The sequence below is a fragment of the Rattus norvegicus genome, chromosome 9 (assembly GCF_036323735.1).
Source record: "Rattus norvegicus strain BN/NHsdMcwi chromosome 9, GRCr8, whole genome shotgun sequence".
NCBI classification, from domain to species: Eukaryota; Metazoa; Chordata; class Mammalia; order Rodentia; family Muridae; genus Rattus; species Rattus norvegicus.
Window position 1 is genome coordinate 33,784,982 of NC_086027.1, and position 19,730 is coordinate 33,804,711.

General features: G+C 41.3%; 1 protein-coding gene across 5 annotated transcripts in view; it reads right to left on the reverse strand.

The window, feature by feature from the left end:
- Positions 1 to 19,730, reverse strand: part of Smap1 (small ArfGAP 1) — a 92,000-nt gene that overhangs the window by 38,493 nt on the left and 33,777 nt on the right. For all 5 annotated transcript variants that reach the window (NM_001427332.1, XM_003750668.6, XM_039084512.2 and 2 more), the window contains exons 2-3: positions 14,280 to 14,413; positions 451 to 536 (exon numbers count right to left, since the gene is read on the reverse strand). In NM_001427332.1, coding sequence (NP_001414261.1) covers positions 451 to 536; positions 14,280 to 14,413 — 220 coding nt within the window. The remainder of the gene's footprint in view (positions 1 to 450; positions 537 to 14,279; positions 14,414 to 19,730) is intronic.

The window sequence follows — 19,730 nt, forward strand, 5'->3', positions numbered from 1 at the left end:
GGGAACACCCATAAGGAAGGGGAGGGGGGAGGGGGATGTTTGCCCGGAAACCGGGAAAGGGAATAACACTCGAAATGTATATAAGAAATACTCAAGTTAATAAAAAAAAAAATCAAAAAAAAATGCATTACAAAATTAATTTCCATTTCTCATGAACTGCTTAAAGCAAAACCACTCTCAGAAAGCGGGCTACATTCCCACTCCTGGTTTTCATGAACAGGTGAACAGGTTCTCACTATGTAGCGAACCTGTAAGTTGGCACATAAGTTAGGACCTTCCATCTCTACCTCCTGAGCACTGGTGGAATTTTAAGTGCCCCTGTGCAGGCAATTTACATTAATTAATGATACTATAATACAGTTCACTTCTTCCTAAATATCAGCATACAGTATTAACGGTAAAAGTGTGCTATCTCGTTTCAAACATACAACATACAAATGCAAAGGATACTGATCTGTCTGTGGTCTTCGAAAGTTCTCTGGAAGATTGGCTTCATAAAGTAGTCTTGCTTTAGTATTTCCCATATCTTGCATGCACTGTAATCAAAAAGATGGCAAGTCTTTTCATTATTCACAAGAACAAAAGTAATTCTGACATACATATACACAAATCCTGAGTAACAATTACTATTTCCAATGTATATTCTTCTCCTTAAGATAATAATTTAAATCTTGACTATAAGGTTAATTATTCAAGTTTCAAACAGAGGTATTATATTTAATCCCTCATCTTACAAACACATGTGACTCCATGATGTCTTAAATGATGTTCACTGAGAAAGCACCCCTACCTTTGTACTTATAACTTCCTAAAACTGAAATTCTTGACATTTTGTGGGTAGTTCTAATATTTACAAAAATGAAATGTCTGAACAGTGCTGACATTTCCAGGACTAACAACTTAAGATCAAATTTACTACAGAGTTTATTGTAGAATTTTCATAACTTATAGTTAGATTACCTTGGGAGCACGATAAATGAGAGAGTGCTGCCTGGAATTCCACTTAAGTGGATGACTTGCTTTGGAATGATGACCCTATGAGAGGCTACTCAAAGCTTTCCCCCCAAAACCACCTGTGTACTTTAATGGCTCAATTCCACATTAGAGTACAGAAGTAGTGTCCCCAGAGGCCCACTTGTTAAGAGCCTGCTTCCCAGAGTGGCACCACTGGGAGGCAACAGGACCTGTAAGTGGAGTCAGTGGGCATCATTAGAGCCTCCCCTGACTCGGGATAGAGTTCACTTCACCATGCACTCCCCACCATTGCCATCCACTGACTCAACATAGCCAAAAGCAATAAAGCCTAATCTTGGACTGGCACCATCAGAACTTTCACCTAAATAACACATTTCAGCTACATTTTAATCACTTCAGGTACAGTATACACAAAGTTAATAACAAACCTCTCTCCCAAAATCTAAGAATTCAGGAAACAAAGAATGCATTGTGTAATTGATGATATCTTACAAATACCAGATTATATAAATGGGCATTCTTTTATAGTCATAAACCTTTTTAAATATTTATTTTATTTTCTGTATATGAGGGTATTGCTGTCACATATGGGTACGTAGCACAGGTGTGCCTGATGCATGCTGGGGGCAAAGGAAGGCATCAGCTCATCTGGAACTGGAGTTACAGATCACTGTTAGCCATCATGTGGGTCCTGAGAACCAGACTCGGTTCTCTCCAAGAGAACCAAGCATGCTCAATCACTACCAATTATCTACTCAATGCATTTATTTAAGTGTGGCAGTGGAGTTTCATCTTGGCATACACATAATTCACACCAATTATTAACACTGTTCTAGTGACATTACTCAGTACAACTAGCCAGTGGGGCAAGAAACAGCATACAGATCGGGAAGGAGGAGGAAATATGAAACAAGGGCCAGATCAGGACTGTGTAGAAGCATGGTTTTTAAGTAGAATAGAAAACAGTGGAAGAGAGAGCCAAAGCAGAAGGAATGGCAGAGATGAAAAGGCAACGTCAAACAAATGGTAGGATGACAAGGGGCTCTAAAGGACAGCTGCCTGCCGAGTGGAAGTGAGAAGGAAGATGGCATGAACCATCTGTCCTCAGAGACTCACACATTAGAACTGCAGGAGGAGCTCTGCTCTATAACTGAAAAAGGAAATACGTCGTGAATATCATGTCAAGCACTAGCCTCAGCCCTCTAAGTGCACGTATTTTTACTATTGTCCTCAGTGGCTTACAAACACCAAGCCCTGCCTCAGAGGCTCGTTCTCACTTTACAGGTTAGGACACTGAGGCACAGAGATGGCACAGGATCGTTCTGCTGAGTAACAGATTCTCTCTCCACCCTTCTTACCTTTGTACAGATAGTCAGAATGCACACTCAGAAATTTTCACTGTAAGCAGACTGTAACTGTTCTCTTTCTCCCGAGCTAGAGGGGTTGGGTTGGGTTGGGTTTGAATTTGGATACAGGGACGTGTGTTGCCCAGAATAGCCAGGAATTCACTATGTAGCTGGAGATTGCTTTAAACCTCTGATTCTCCTGAGCTCTGGGGTTACAGAAGTACACCACAGCCTCTAGACTCATCTTCATTGTTAAAATATCACTACTGCTATTCAAATACTGTTTTTTAGTCTCTTATCCGCAATGCTTTAGAAAAAGAACTGACAAGGAAATTTTCAGTTGTTTGTTCTTTGGCAAATAAATATTTCAGTTTTCCTGAGCTGGTGGAAGACAGCCATTTGGGAAAGGGGGACAAGGGGACAATACATGGCATGTTTCTCAAGAGAAAACATAAGGTCTAATAAAATGAGCCAGTGGGTATAAGTGCCTGCTGCAAACCTTTTAACCTGAGACAGAGAGACAGATCCCCAAAACACACAAGGTAGAAGGAGAAAAACCAAACCCAAACCCAACCCCTCTTCCAAGGAAGTCGACAGTTACAGTCTGCTTACAGTGACATTTTTTGAGTATGATCTGACCATCTATACAACAGTAGAAAGGACTGAGAGAGGACCTGTTGTACCTGTCCCACAGCCTGGTACCTCATGCCCATTCTACCCCTAATAAATAAAGGGAAAAAGACAAAGAAAACGTAAGCATTGTATTTTTAATTATTTGTAACCAGGAGAAAATGTATGTTAGGAGCTATAAATGAGATGTTTTTTTTTACTTTTTACCAATCTAGTATCTAGGAATCCAGCCAGATGATAAGCACTAGACATAGTTCTGAAAAACACATTTCTCCACACCCCTGAAAAACACATTTTAAAACCAGTTTTCAATTTTCTAGGAGGAGAAATACTTGTGTTGGAGCCATCAAAAACTCAAGTGTATTAAGTATTTTGGATATAATCCTGCTGTACTGAGGTTGCATCATCCCATCGACAGCTTCTTCTATTCACCCAGACCTCAAGTGAACAATGAAAAAGTATGGATTACAAGTCAATAGTTCTGGTAAGACTTTTAAAGACACATGTTAAGACATTAACTTAAAATTAAGACTTTAAAAACACAAAAGTCAAGCATTTGGTAAACAGAATATACTGATTCTAACAAACATTGACAGAACAAGATCATACTACATACAAAGTCAATTCCATTCATGCTTATAAAAACATAACAAAATATTGAGGGTCTAAGTTAGGATGTATGTTCTAGGTAGAACATACTTCATAATTAACGGCATTTACCTTGCCATTAGATTCCATCTGCTCCTGAAGATGTGAACCAGTGGGAATTGCTAGTCAATCTTTGTTGCATACACCATCTTAAATTCATACTGTACTCATCTATACAACACCAAACAACATTTACAACCCCTTACCTGATACTAAAAGGATTGTGACCTTTTTTAGGTCTATAATTTCTGTTAATTTTTCAACATAGCCCATTACTTAGTACAAACGGCAACACCAGCAGAAAGCCAGACATTACTTCAAACTTGATTAAAAAAAACCCTACTATAACTGAATATTAACTTCAAAATATACTGTGTAAACTGAATATCCAAAAAGCATCAATGCTCTAATACGCTGTTGTCAAAACGTAAAATAGAGGAAGCTCTTCTATTTCTGAAATGCTGTTAAGTACAAAACTGCCTTAGTTTAGCATGAAAAACAAAGCCTATATTCAACAATTTGATGTTTTAAAAGTTTTACAGGCTGTATTTGTGTCAGAGGCCTCATACCAGCTAGCGTATGCTGCCTGGGTGGTGGCCCAGTGTCTGAGAGATCTTGGGGTCCAGATTAGCTGAGACCGCTGGTTCTCCTACAGGGTCACCCTCCTCCTCAGCTTCTTCCAGCTTTTCCCTAATTCAACCATAGGGGTCCCCAGCTTCTGTCCATTGGTTGGATGCAAGTATCTGCATCTGACTCTTTCAGCTGCCTGCTGGGCCTCTCGGAGGGCAACCTTGCTAGGCTCCTGTCTGTAAGCACACACACATCAGTAACAGTGTCAGGCCTGGGATCCTCCCCTTGAGCTGGCTCCCAATTTGGACCTGTCACTGGAACTCCTTTCCCTCAGTCTCTTTTCCATTTTTGTCCCTGCAGTTCTTTCAAACAGGAACAATTCTGGGTCAGAGTTTTTGACTGTGGAATGGCAACCCCATCCCTCCACTTGATGCCCTGTCTTTCTACTGGAGAAGGAAGTTACAAGGTCCCCGACACATATACAGCAGAGGACTGCCTGGTCTGGCCTCAGTGAGAGATGATGCACCTAACCCTTGAGGGACTTGAGGCCCCAGGGAGTGGGGAGGCCTGGAAGCAGGCAGGAGGTGGAGGGCATTCTCTTGGAAAGATGGGAGGAGGAATGGGATGGGGAACTGTGAGGGAAGACCAGGAGGGAAGGAGGAGGCAACAACTGGATTGTTAAAAAAAAAAAAATTAAAGATAAAGGAATGTTCAACATCCTTAGTCATCAGCGAAATGCAAATCAAAACAACCCTGAGATTCCACCTCATACCAGTCAGAATGGCTAAGAAGATTAAAACCTCAGGTGACAACAGATGCTGTCGAGGATGTGGAGAAAGAGAAACACTCCTCCATTGTTGGTGGGACTGCAAACTGGTACAACCACTCTGGAAATCAGTCTGGAGGTTCCTCAGAAAATTGGACATAGTACTAACTAAGGACCCAGCTATACCACTCCTGGGCATATATATACCCAGAAGATGCTCCAACATACAACAAAGACACGTGCTCCACTATGTTCATAGTAGCCTTATTTATAATAGCCAGAAGCTGGAAAGAACCCAGATGCCCGTCAACAGAGGAATGGATACAGAAAATGTGGTACATTTACACAATGGAGTACTACTCAGCTATTAAAAACAATGACTTCATGAAATTCTTAGGCAAATGGATGGAATTAGAAAATATCCTGAGTGAGGTGACCCAGTCAAAAAGAACCCACAGGGAATGCACTCACTGATAAGTGGATATTAGCTCAAAAGCTTAGAATACCCAAGATACAACTTACAGATCATATGAAGTTCAAGAAAAAGGAAGTCCAAAGTGTGGATGCTTCAGACTTTGTTAGAAGGGGGAACAAAATACTCACAGGAGGAAACATGGAGACAAAGTGTAGAGCAGAGACTGAAGGGAAAGCCATTCAGAGGCTACCCCACCTGGGGATCCATCCCATATACAGACACCAAACTCAGTCACTATTGGGGATGCTAAGAAGCGCTTGCTGACAGGAGCCTGACAAATACAGAGGTAGAAGCTCACAGCCAACCACTGAACTAAGAACTGGTTCCCAGTGGAGGAGTTAGAGAAAGGACTGAAGGAACTAAATGGGTTGGCAACCCCATCAGAAAGAACAACAATATCAACCAACGAGATCTGCTTGTGTTATATATTTGTCTATGTAACAAACCAAAAGTAAGCAAAAACAAACTCAGAGAAAAAAGGTGGGCTCAACAAGTGCTGGCTGTACCAGTAACATACATGCTAAAGGGAAAGAGAGCTCAAGGCTTCAACCCTACCCAAAGAACCATAGACAACTAAGGAACGCTCTGAGTCGAGGAAGAATATCCCCAGGGAAGACACACCAAATGCTTGTCCAATAGCAAATGGTCAGCCCTGGAAACATACGTACAAGGAACATTAAACAGCCTGCACAACATGCAGGCAGTCTCTGTACATTTAAAACACACAAACACACAAGCACACACCCACCACCGCTACCACCACCACCAAAGAGAAGCAGGGTGTGGGGTTACATAGGGAATTTGAAGGGTGAAATGGTAAGGATGAAATACAGTCAGGATTTAAAAAGTAAATGAATAAATAAGAGTAGGAATAGATAAAAGAAAATAAGAGGAGTAAAAGGGTAAATGGAGCAACAGGAATTTCCTTAAACGTACACTCCAGTGCTGTATTTAGTTTTAAGAATCAGGTTCGGGTTGATGGAACATTGTCTAATAATAACAAAACAGCACACAAAACATCTCACCTAAGAGCAAACTAAATATATAAAGACAGAAGCTAACAGGGCGGGGCGCCAGCTCAACTGACAAAGTGCTTGGCTGTGCAGGTGTGAGGACCTGAGTGTACAGAAGCCCCACCACACAAGGAGCTGGGGCGAGGGCTCCATGGAAAAAACGGCCACAGTCTTTGCGGAGAGAGCATGAAGTTCCCGGCTCCCAGGCATCCTCCTGACACTGAGCTCTGGGGACATGCTGCCCTCTCCTAGCATTTACACTCCCTGATAAACACGCACATAAATGATATAAATACACAAGCCAAGCATGGTGGCGTGTACTTGGAATCCCAGCACTGGAAAGGCAGAGAAGGGAAGCCTCCTGGGGCTCACTGGTCACCAGACTCACTCCAGTGAAACAGTACCCGAGAAGCACTGCACATGTGCACACATGTGTGCACACAGCTAAAGTCAGACAAAAGCACTGGTGCCCAAGCATAAGTCATCATCAGTCTCAAGAAACAAACATAATTAAGAGGCAAGACCAATGACAACCCCACTGCAACCCCAAGTTAATGATTGTTTTTCCTTTGCATTACCAGTCCTACATCTTGAACAGCAGAATAAGAGATAGATTTCTATCTGACCTGGCCTGGAAATACAGTTCTTCCAGGCTCAGCAGCTCTGTGTAATGAATGTGGCCCCTGGGATTCGTGTCCTGGTCCATGCTCCTCCTCCTGTCTATCCTTGGAATGTTCCTGGCAGTTCGTCACTGAGCTGCTAAGATGAATCTGCCCGGCAGCCACTAAGAGTAAAACTAAGTTCTGTAGTAACGTATTATGTCTGAAAGTTACTTCCATAGTCTCAGTCATTTTTTTTGTACTTGACTTTTGAGGTTTAGCAGTTATTTTACTCAGTGGGGAGGGAGAGAGTGAAGGAAACAAGGCTTGGTGCCTCTTCTCTGCTCACCTTTGGAAACTCAGTTAAGAGTCGTGGTAAGGATGCAGCATGAAAATGTCAAAAGCATTCACATGAGGCCATGATTTGAAGACTTTTTTTCATCTTGATGGGGTTATAATGAGCAATGCTCCCACTGATGTTTTAAATCTAAAATTTTCTTAAATAAATGTGTATAAAGAACTGTGTGCTGACAGTTTGTTACATGCTTGGCTTTATAAGACACTAAAGAAGACTCTATAAGGAGCAAAATCTTAAGAAATCAATGTTCTAACACACGTGCATAGGTTGGTAGGTAAAATATTGTGGGATAAAGCTTCCAGGAGAGTACTATATAGGATGATGTCATTATGCAGCATGGTCCAGAATAAGGAAAAGCCTATCTATCACTGGATGAGAAGGAAGGGTAGGCAGGGAAAAGTCTAGGAAGGAGGGAGAAGGAGCAGGAGTAAAGGAAGAAAGATGGAGGGAGGCAGGGGAGAAGGGTGATTCTGATCCAGGTGGTCTGGGTCAATTTTATCTTGTCTAGAAGGTAGGCGGTTTCTATCTTTAGTAATTGGCAGTGAGTTTATTCTGTGGATGTATTATAGATTGAGAATTTAACATATAAATCTAATTGTTAAACTACAAGTTTCTAGAGCTTTGTTTTTACCAGGCTACTTACAGGGGATGTGAGCAAAGTTCCTGGCGAACAGAGAGACAAACTGTCTCAAGTTCTGGAAGCCATGCTAGTCTATAGAATGCCTGGGGCTAGCAAGAACAGCCCTCAGAAGGACGTGTGTGTGTGTGTGTGTGTGTGTGTGTGTGTGTGTGTGTGTGTGTGTGTGTGTGGTGTGTGTGTGTGTGTGTGTGTGTGTGGTGTGTGTGTGTGTGTGTGTGTGTGTGTGTCAGGCGTGGTAACAACCCGCCAAGGGGACAGTATAGGAAAGCAGCTGGCAATCTGCACGGAGTGAGAATGTGCGGGAACCAGTCCTGCCAATTCAAGGGTCCCGGTTCCGCCTGTTTTTTATTTTTATTTTACAGTACTAGCTTAAAAAGGGTGTGACCATCAAGGTGTAGAGCACAGACTCGGTCACTGCTGTTGGGGCACAAATCTGTAGGTAAACCAGTGTGTAGGTTCCTCAAAGTTCTAGAAACAGATCTACCACGTGACACACCTAGTAGCACTCCTGCACAGATTCCCATCAAACTCTAGATCCTACTACAGAAATACCTGCTCATCCATTTTCACTGCTGCTCTATTCATATTAGTCAGGAAAAGGGAGCAGCCTAGATATCTATCAACTGACTGACAAGCTGATAACAAAAATGATACATGATGGAATATTGTCCTGCTGTTCAGGAAAATGATATTGTGAGGCTTACAGGAAAATGGATGAAGCACGGGGATTGGTTGAGCGAGTGAGGTGGTGACACTGACCCAGAATGACAAACATCACATGCTTCTGTTCACTTTGCGATGTTAACTTTGATGTTTCAGATATGTGTACTTCATGGATACTCATAGAGGTCACAAAATTAGTAAGGTGCCACGTGTGGGCAGGGGATTTTAAAGGGAAGAGAACTAGAACACAGTGGAATAATGGAACAGGCAGAATAAGGAAACAGGAAGAGTTAAACTGGAGGTGGGTAGCAGGGTAAAACGGGAACACAGGAGGGAGAACTAGCAGTAAAGACCTTAAAAAGTCTGCCATTATATGAGCCTCCTAAAACACAGACAAACACGTGTAAAGGAAGTTTAAATGGATTTATTCCATACTGCTAACAAACAGAGCTGAGGGCCAGGAATGTATCACCTGTTCTGGAGCTGACAGACACCCAAGCTCTGCCTTTGGTCTCTATACACATAGGCATGAATGCAAACACATGAACACCCCAATACAAAACAAAACCCTAAAAATCCTATTGATAGTATTTACTATAAAATTACATGACTGATTATCCTCATAAAACTCAAACTCTACCCAGTAAGGACAAACCACTAGACCTGCCTGGTGCCCACAACTAATAGAGGCTAAGTCAGAACAAAATAGGAACACATGTGAACTGGGAACCAATTGTATTGAGATAATTAAGAGAAAAGCACTTCTTACTGAAAAGGATTTTCATGCCATCCCAGTAACCTTACGTTTAGACTGGGAGAAAGACTCCAGGCACTGAATAGACTCTCACAAACAACACCTCTGACCTTCTAGGTCAGGGCTCCACAGGAAAAGATATTCCTAAGAATTGGCCCAAAATTCTGCAGGGCAGAATAATAAATACACACAATGAAAAGATGAAAGTGAGCAGGAAGAAGAAGACAAGGAAGTCTCAGAAAGTATGCAACCTTTTTCACTTAGATCAAAGAACCCGTCCAGAATAGAACGAAGTACACCCTAGAACTAGCTAAAGGACAGGTGAAAACAGTGTATCCTCTGACGCTGGATTATACATATTCAGCTGGATTATATATATTCAGATGAAAGCTAAATCATATTGCTGATGGTGATGAGTAACTTTTTCATTCAAAGATAAGTACTGAAAATGTTTTCAAGCTACCGTGCTAGCCATAGAGGACTAAGCTTACAATGAGATAATCTACAGAATGGGATAGTCATAGTCATCTATGTATCTCTACTTGCCCACTCGACAGTAAATCTCAACCATACATTCCTACTTGCTAGTCTAGCCTTGATACAAACCACTCTAGTAATGATAGATTCATTTTATTCACAGAGTTTTCAACAAACTAAAAACCTTGGAAATATCATTTCCTAATAACAAGGGCATTCTTTATTGTTCAAATGCAATATAGATACTGCAAAGATTAAAATGAATAAGTAGCGATCATATATGATGGTAAACATAAAAGAATTAATACATCACTAGAAAAAACAAATGTGAAGGATATGTTTATAAATCATACAAAAATTAGTCCTCTACAGAAATTTGAGAAGTCGACGACAACAGGCCGGGCATAGGCATCCATGCCTTAATCTCAGCATGTGGACACAGGGGTTAAGTGGATCTAGCTCTGTGAACTTTAATGAGAGGTGAGCCTGGGCTACACAGTGAGATCCAGGCCAGCCAAGGAATCATAGTGAGAATTGTGTTCAAAAGAACAAGTGCAGAACCTGACAAGCTCACATTCAGAGACACTCAGTCTAACCCTAAACCACATTAAAGAAAGAATGCCAAGGTTTAAACATAAGTAACTTTACTTATACAGTAACAACAATGTTTTGATAAAAAATATTTGTTTAAAAACAAGCATTCAACAGCTCAAAAACAGCATGTTCAGAGGATGTCTTTAAAACACTGAAGGAGCACACAATATCTGTGTGTGTGTGTGTGTGTGTGTGTGTGTGTGTGTGTGTGTGTGTGTGTGTGTGTGATGAGAACATGGCATATCTAATAGCAGTTAATAAGTAACCCTGAGATATTACTTTCTAAGTGGCTACATTTTATAAAACCATACATACCTCAAACTTAATAGTTTAACTGGCCTGGGGCATGGTTAAATCTTTTGGTAAAGCATGTTTTAAAAAGATTCACATCTTTGAAAATCGTAAGCATGACTCTATGAGTATTATGGGAGTGGTGATAGTGATCACAAAGGAAGGCACAGAGTAGATTTAAATGTGGTGAAATTCCTCCCAGTGTTTGTACATCAAAAAGGCTTTAGGACACTCTTCTGAATACAGAACACTGGCTGCATTGCAACCATCACTCTTCCAAACCTGAATGAAGACTACATAGGAATAACTTCTAAGACATTTGTTTCAATTTATGCACAGCGCTGTCCTCTGAGCATAAGAGCAGTCATCTGCATCAGAGTAGTTGCACCTCTTGCAAGGGACACCTCAGATCTGGCATGTTGACTGTGAGCGTTCCCTTACAGAAAGGGAGGAGAGGGGAAGGTCACTGGCCCCTCACCAAATTTCAATCACTCCCTCCATTACAATACCCCCTATGAAGCTGTATATAATTGTATATGGTTCCTAATTGTATATGGTCTCATAGTCTCTGGAGGTGCTAGAATATACAGACTATAGAAGATGAATTAGGAGAGGAGCCCCCAGCTATGCAGCTATCGGAGAGAACTCACTATGCTGGGCTAAGACTTCCTACTGGTATTGTTCAGGAGGGGCACCTATGATCCTGCAAGTGAACCCCAACCTGTACTCTTGTTAGTAGATCCAATAAATTCATTGGTTCCCCAAGCTAGACTTTGGTGGACTCACACTTTTTCATGAGTGACCTTTAGGAGTGCTGTTAAACAAGTTTTTATACCCCCAAGTGGTACCCAAAAAATGTCCCTAAGAACTAATTTGTAGAGACAGAAATCAGCATGGTGCTTGTCCTTGGAGTAGTAGCAGGTGCCAACACTTGTAAAAGCTCACCAAGATCTGTGAAGATCTCTGTGACATGGCAATTTTTTTAAGTAGTACATAAAATAATATAAAATGCCATGGTATCAAGTTGGCATTTCTGAATATTCTTACCACCACAGAAATACGATAGACTTTTAGATCTAAATAAGAGCAACTTCAAAAGATAGACAGTGGCTCTTATGTAACTATTCACTCCAAACTGCACGCCCATTTGTATTTACCACTTAGTTCCTCCTGACAAAATGCCAGGCAAAGTCTGTGGACTATGGGCCAGGCAGAGCACTCACTGGTAACAAACAATTATAAAGTCTTATAGCCCAAAATAGTTCTTATTTCAAAAAGTTGACAGTAACACCCAAATTAATTGCCCCATGTTGGGTGCTAATTGTAGATTAAATGATTACTATGCTGTGCATATATTAATTAATGCTGGAAATTAATACAGTGGCAATTATTCCTTAGCCAGCCTCTCCCCAAATAACCACACAGAGACCTTCTAATATTTCACAGCCTTAGGCCTTAGCTGGACAGACTCTCAACTACATCATCTAAGTTAACCTGGACACCGAGCCCCATTCAGCCATGTGGCTAGCTATACCTACTAGGCCTATGACCAATCTGTCTCCTCCCATGTCTCCAAGCGAAAGGCCTTCTTTCTTCCCAGAGTTCCTTTCTCCTTCCAGGAAGTTCTACTTTCCACTTCCTGCCCAGCTAACTGGACATCAGATTTTTATTAAAGCCAATCAGAGAATGCCTTAGATAGATAAGAAAGGACACAGACACAATTTCACACAGTGTACCCAATATCATGCTCAAATATAATTTCAAATATTGTACATTATTTTTAAAATCCCTAACCCTTAATAAGTCAGTACCCCACCATGTACCTATTATTTATCTCACAGACAAGGAATTGACTACCCGTTCTGATGGGAAAGTATGCTAAATTGTACAGCTACCTGCCTCAAATAGTCTGTTATTCAAACCTCCTCAATGGCCTACTGAGAAGAAACATTTTTCCAAAGAACTGGAGTTGCTAATGAGTCTATGTCTTGTCCTTACTTTAAAATGAGCCATTAAAAAGTACACCTGTGGTGATCTCAGTGTTTTCTCCTCTAGACATCTTTACAAATACAACTTACATAGTTTAATCTACTCACAATTCTTTCTTAAGATCATAACATCATGTAGTTACCATAGCTGGTCCAGAGATGTGAATAAGGACACTATCTCATAGGAAGTGTTCAAAAGTTTTACCTCTCACATCTAAACAGTATGGTTTCTCCTCTAGGATTTTGGAAATATCAAAGGATAACATTTCCTTGAATGGCTGGTGGCCTCTGCCGGCAATAACATCAAGAGCTAATTTTAAGACAAAATTAAACCAATTCTATTTGACTTTATAACCTAAAGATCTCTGGAAATTCTACTGTTACTTTAGTTTATGTTTATAAACACGTAGGTTTATTCTTTCTAGTTCTGAGGTATGTGCCTCACTTAAGCCCGACAACACACTGTTGGTCCTCTGTATTTGTGAGCTCTACATCTGTAGCACTCCCACCTACAGACCGGAAATCAAAGGCAAACCACACATCTGTACTGAGCATATATACACTGAGAGAGAGAGAGAGAGAGAGAGAGAGAGAGAGAGAGAGAGAGAGAGAGAGATTGATTGATTGATTTTCTTTTCCTGTCATTACTCCTTAAACAAAATAGTCTAACAAGGACTTGTATGGCATCTACATGGTACCCAGTGCTGTAAGAACCTAATTAAAGCACATGCAAGAATGAGCATGGAAGGATACGTGCGAATGTTATTCCATCTACTGAAAGCACCTGAGCATCGGGGGATTTGGTTATCTACCAGGCATCCTGGAAATAATCTTTTCTGGAAACCAAAAGATGGCTATATGTTGATATATTCAGAATTTTTTAATGGAAATTTCAAAGAGCATAATAATATAAATAAAAATCTGTGATTTTACTGTAAGTTATACAGTAAGACCAATAAAAGTATTGTTTTTACATAAGGATTAGAAAGTAAGATTTTAAAGATTTAAAACTGTCACCTGGAAAAATAGCAAACTCTGACAAACTTATCTATGACAAAGCTAACTACTTACACTAACCAACTGTCAGAGCAAACACCAGCAACACTTCTCCACAGAAGACAGATCCTTCAAGTCGATTCTCAGGCACACGATGATCCCCCCACCCCACCCCACCCCACCCTTTATCTTTACCCAGACTCCCTCTACTGGCAGATAAACTATGGGATTATACTGGTAAGTGTCTTCAACCAACCAAAGCATTTTTAAATACTGTGAGATCAATACTTTAGGGGGAAAAAGATTTAAAACTGACTGCCACAAACTCAAGGAGAATTTAAGATCAGTGAGTTAATAAGTGAAATAACATTCAAATTTTTGAGTTCGCATATGCCAGTCAGCATGCATTTTAGTATTAATCCTTAGACACAAGGATTGAGTGTTTTAAATTATTTAAAATACATTTTTAATAATTCCTTGTTAAAGTAATATTTACCTGTATCTGTTCTGGTGTCCATTGGTCTAGGTTGACTGACTTGACCCTGGATATATGAACCCCAAGATTTCTATGAATTCCAGCACATCTGATGCAAATAAACACACCAATATTCCAGGAAGCCCATCGGGGACCTAATTAAGGAAAGAAGCAAGGAAAGGCAGGTATTAAAAACTTAAACATCTTGACTGTATACTAGTTGCATTCTAATTTTTATGCAATTGCTAACAGCTTATAGAAATCACATGCTCAAGTTCTGGTTTGTTTTGTTTCTTTTCAATGGTACTGACAACAGTTTAAGTGAATACCATGTCATACCTGCACTAAAAGGTTATAAATCAATCTTAAAGAACCTAATCAGGACTAGAGAGGTGTCTCAGTGCATAAGAGCACTTGGTATCCAAGCATGAGGATCTGAGTTCAAATCCCCAGTATTCTTAGAAAAATCCAAGCATGGCTGTGCATCCCCACAACCCCAGTACTGACCAGTAAAGCCAGACTATTCCTGGGCAGCCACCCTAGCCAAAATGTAAGCTTCAGGCCTAGTGAGAAATCCTGTTAAGGTGACACAGGAGACAGGGATACATAGGAAAAATACCAGACATGCTGGCCTGGCCTCCTGGTAAGCACACAAAAGCATGCACACCCCTACTTATGTGCATACATCACACACAGAAAGAAAAGAGAATTAGTTATTCTATTGGTCTTGCTTTCCTGGAAATTTTCCTAACTCCAAGACTTTAAAACTAATTAATTCACAGAGGCTCACCAACCACCAAGTGGCAATGGATTGACCCAGAGGTCAATCCACACCTCCTGTCTGCAGAGGGAGCCACTATGATGTACAAGTCACAGAAGAGAAACAGGGGTGGAATGGTTTGAGCACTGAGAAGAGAGGCAGAACTGTAGAGTGGAGGATGGCGAGGAACGCCCTGATGGGAACAGCCTGCCCTGCCACCTCAAACCTCACCTGGGCAGCACAGGAGAGATGGCTCTGGTGGCAAAGGCAAGGCTGAGCCAGCCCAGAGGGCGTGAGAGCTGGCCCACCCCTTGCCAGCTGCCACACTGCCTTGTCCTTGAGAAGCTAGCCTGAGTAATACTGGAGAGCTACTCCCAAGTGGTGTGGGCGCTGGAGAAATGGCAGGCTGACCACCCAGATACAGGGCTCTTGGGTGGACAAAGGGGTCACCGTGAGACACACTGTGATGCACTACAGCTTCCAAGGTGAAATTATGTTTGTTTGCTTGTTTGTTTTTTTCTTTTTGGTGGGGAGATTGCAAGGGCAAAGGGTGCTAAGAAAGGACAGGGATCTGAGTAGCACTGGACGCATGATATGAAATGCACAAGAATCAATAAAAATTTTAAAGCACTAACTCCAACTGTTTTTCACTATGCATATTTGAACAGCAGAAACATGTACTAAACAAGTTATTAACTAAACAAGATAGTGATTAAAATGTTAACAGTAAATCAAATAAAGATATTTTTTGTGTGTGTGAGACAGGGTCTAACTGAACTGCCTAGGCCAGCCTCAAACTTGTGAGTGCCCTGCAGCATCCTGAGTGCTGAGATTCCAAGTGCAGAAGACTCGGTTTAAAAAGCATGTGTAGTGTGTCTGTGAAAGGTATACATGCCTAGAATTCCAACACTGGAGGGCCAGAAATGAGGGCTGTAAGTTCAGGACAGTGTATGGTACATCTAAATAAAATGTAAGACAAAAACTGAGCAGATAAATGAGTGGGTACTCAAAAGAAGGAATGTTTATCAAGAAACATGAAAACATCATACTCTCAAAATGTTCTTCCACCTACAAAAGACCTCTACTGTACATCTAAAACAGGAACAAGTGTTTGCAATAAGGAAAGCAAGGCTGCCTCAAAGAGCCGTATGTGATGATAAATCTCAAGTGTCAGGTCTTCAAGCAGTCTAAAAGGAATATAGTGTAGTGAACCACTATGAAGCTGAAAACATGAGTGTAGTTCATATGAACTGGAAGCTTCTCCACCTCCAGGGATGGGAGGCAGGGCCTCGTGCTGAGTACTGAGGGTGTGGTCAGAAAAGAGCATCTGGGCCTGGGATGCAGGCAGCAGGCCTGCGGGGTCTGGTTACAAGACAAGTGTTTGCTTCACTACACTTCACACACACAAAACTGACATCCTATAAGTGGTATTTATTTCTGTCATGGTGAAGAAATTCTAGAGTGAATAGGAGAAACTAACATGAATACGAGAACATGAGCCCTGACTCTATTATTCTTTATATTGTAAATGTCTTCTCTCTGCTCAAATTTTTAAATTTTCTCGGGATTATTTTCACATATTGCTTGTAGAATTTTTAAGAGGAAAAATTAAGTTTCTGGAAACCTGAAAAATGTTTCTAGATTTCTAAAAGTTACCTGATCATGAAAAAATAGCTCCATAAAAGACATAGATAGGGATTAAGCTTTTGAAAATCTGCAAGCTGTTTTAAGTACACACTGTCATCATTCTAGAAAAACCACTCATCGGTCATTAAAAAATAGTAAAAAGTAAACACATGCCCACAGATCCCGCTGCCACACAGAAAGGACATGGACGGACAGACAGACAGACAGACAGACAGACACACACACACACACACACAGTCTCTGTCTCTCTCCTTCTCCCCCCCCCCCCCAGTGCCTCTCCCTCTCTAAATATTCTGCTTTAGGGTAGGAACTGGCATCTATAAAGTGACACACACTTTGGACTTCACAGCTAACCCAAACACAGTTGCTGCCTTCAGTTACCCCCAGCTGTTTCTCACAACAATTGCCCCCAGATGTTTCTCATAACGATTTATTATATAACAATATGTCATAGTTTGAAACTTACACAGAAATCTAAAATAGGTAGAAACAGAAAAATAGGTAGTTTAGTTAATTTAGCAGTTAAGTGCCAAACCAAGGAAGGTGAATGAGGTCCCTGGTATCTCAGCTCACTGTACTGTTTGACTGGGATACTGTGACGATGCGGGCTCTAATTCTGCAGTTCTTGGATTTCTTAATAAGTCCCCAAGATGCCCATGCTGCCATCCACTGACCACATTTTGAAAAACAAAACTCTAGGTTATTCTTAAGTCTTCAATTTAAACATTAGCACACAGAATCACACAGAAAATCCACCAAGCCATAGGAAATGTGTTCTAAGATACAGACGCAGCTTAAACCACACACACACACACACACACACACACACACACACACACACACACACACCCCTCTTACAGATATTTAGGCAGGTCAGGGGTATTTGGCAAAGGGTTAGGTACTGTTAGACAAAGTTCACTGAAGAATGCTAACTTCATGCTAAATCTGTATTGTAAGCACCCCTTAATGTTTTTCCTATTTAAATGGTTGAACTTATGGAGGCATGAATTGTTGGGCTAGTTGGTTCAATGGCCAAACCCTTTACCTGTCCCTTTGGCAGCTGTGGAGAACAAAACAAAGTAAGTATACCAGGTTGGGCAGAGATGGAGGCCAGAAATGAGCTCCCTCTGTAATTTCTAGTTACAACAGAACTCTGCATGATACAGCCTTCTCACTTGAGGGTGTACCCTGGTGGTAGCAGGGTACATCATTGTGCAAAACTGTGGGAGCTTTCAACCAAGCAGCCATTTCTGAAGCTGTACGTGGGAAATGTTATGGCTGCTCAGAGAGCCTTTCCTCAATCCAGCTTCCAATGCATGGAGGAGACTTCACATGAGCAAGAGATTTCTAAGTAATGAAAAACAACTGTGACGGGTGCCACAAGAGACTTATTTTCTAGTCACTGCCACTTCACATACCTTGCAAGGCTCCTGGAGACTTCACTTTGGTCATAACAGTTTCATGAAAGCCTTTGTAAGACCACCTACATAGCCTCTCATGATGATCCCCCTCCTCCCACTCACAACAAACACTTGGACATCCTTATCGGTCTTCAATCTGATCAGAGACCCTGACACTAACAGCTGGGGCAGGCTGGCCTAATTAAACAAAAAGGATGTGGTTAATAGACAGGACACTGCACGAGTCTTCCTGACCTCCTCTCCTGGGCACTGCCCCCAACCCCAGCTAACCCCAGCTAAAGCCTCATCTGAGTGCTTCGTGCTTACTTCTGGTCTAATCACAGGTATAGCACACTGAGCCAGAAGAATAAAGAGCAAACAACTCACAGGACTGGTACACCCAGCAGCAGAGAGAAGACAGCTTACGAGAATGGCAACAATTAAGAATTGTGCAAAGCTATGACCAAGAAGAACTCCTGAGGCGACAAGAGATGGCAAAGAGCAGGCAAAAGAAGGCAGAGTGCTACAAATAAGGAAAAGCTACAAATCCTAGCCACTGAAGAGAGAGGCCCAGAAAACCAGAGGTATCAGTCCAGGCTGCCAGGAAGAAGCTGAGAGCAGAAATGGTCCACACCCTCTACGTTCAGAGCGGGAACTGCTGTTGTTGGCTACTGGGTCACTGGCAAGTAAGGACTGGAGCTTTAACACCGTGAGCACAGACCTGGGACAACGGAGGATGCTAACCCAGGGAACCTGCTATGCTTGCTCATCATTTCTCATCTGAGTAGTGTTGCTTGTCTGCTAGCAATGTGAAGGAGTTTCACTCACAATTAGGCACAGTAAGCAATAACAAAAGAGCAAGTATAGGAATGGACTGTAGTAAAAGTATGAAAATACGGTCACTGACTGCTAACGTCTTATTTTACTATGCTGTCCTGTACCTTTCTTCACATGATGAGGTGACATCATGCTAGAGCTTTGACGCACTAGACAACTTCTCTCTGACATATCCAATTGCAACCATCAATACATTTGTGCTTTGATGAAATTAAGTAAAATAACGGTTATTTAAAACAGAAGCACGGGTTGGGGATTTAGCTCAGCGGTAGAGCGCTTGCCTAGGAGGCGCAAGGCCTGGGTTCGATCCCCAGCTCCGGAAAAAAAAAAAAAGCAGAAGCACAATGATACCAAGTAAGTGACAGATATTAAGTGACCAATAGGCAGGTAGAGTATATATAATGAATACATTGAACAGAATGATGAATCACAGGTAAATCACAAAGATGAGATTTCATCATATTGCTCAAAACAGTATGCAATATGTAATGTGTAAACCATAGTTGGCTATTGCAAATTGAAACTGTGAGAGGACTAACACATTTCCTGATTTGCTTTAATATACCAACTGTTTTAAGGACTAAGAATTATAATGCCAACAAGAATGGAAATAAATGTGACTATCAGCAGGAGAAAATAGTGACAAAAGACTTCTTAGATACTTGTAAAGTGTTTGTAAAGCCTTGAAACTTTCACATCTGCTGAATGCTTTAAGTGATAGTGACACAATGAAATAAAAATATCCAGGGAACAATCAGGAATATAGGACTAGGGGATGGAGAGATGTCCCACCAGAGGCTAACAGCACTGTCACGACCATTGAAATTC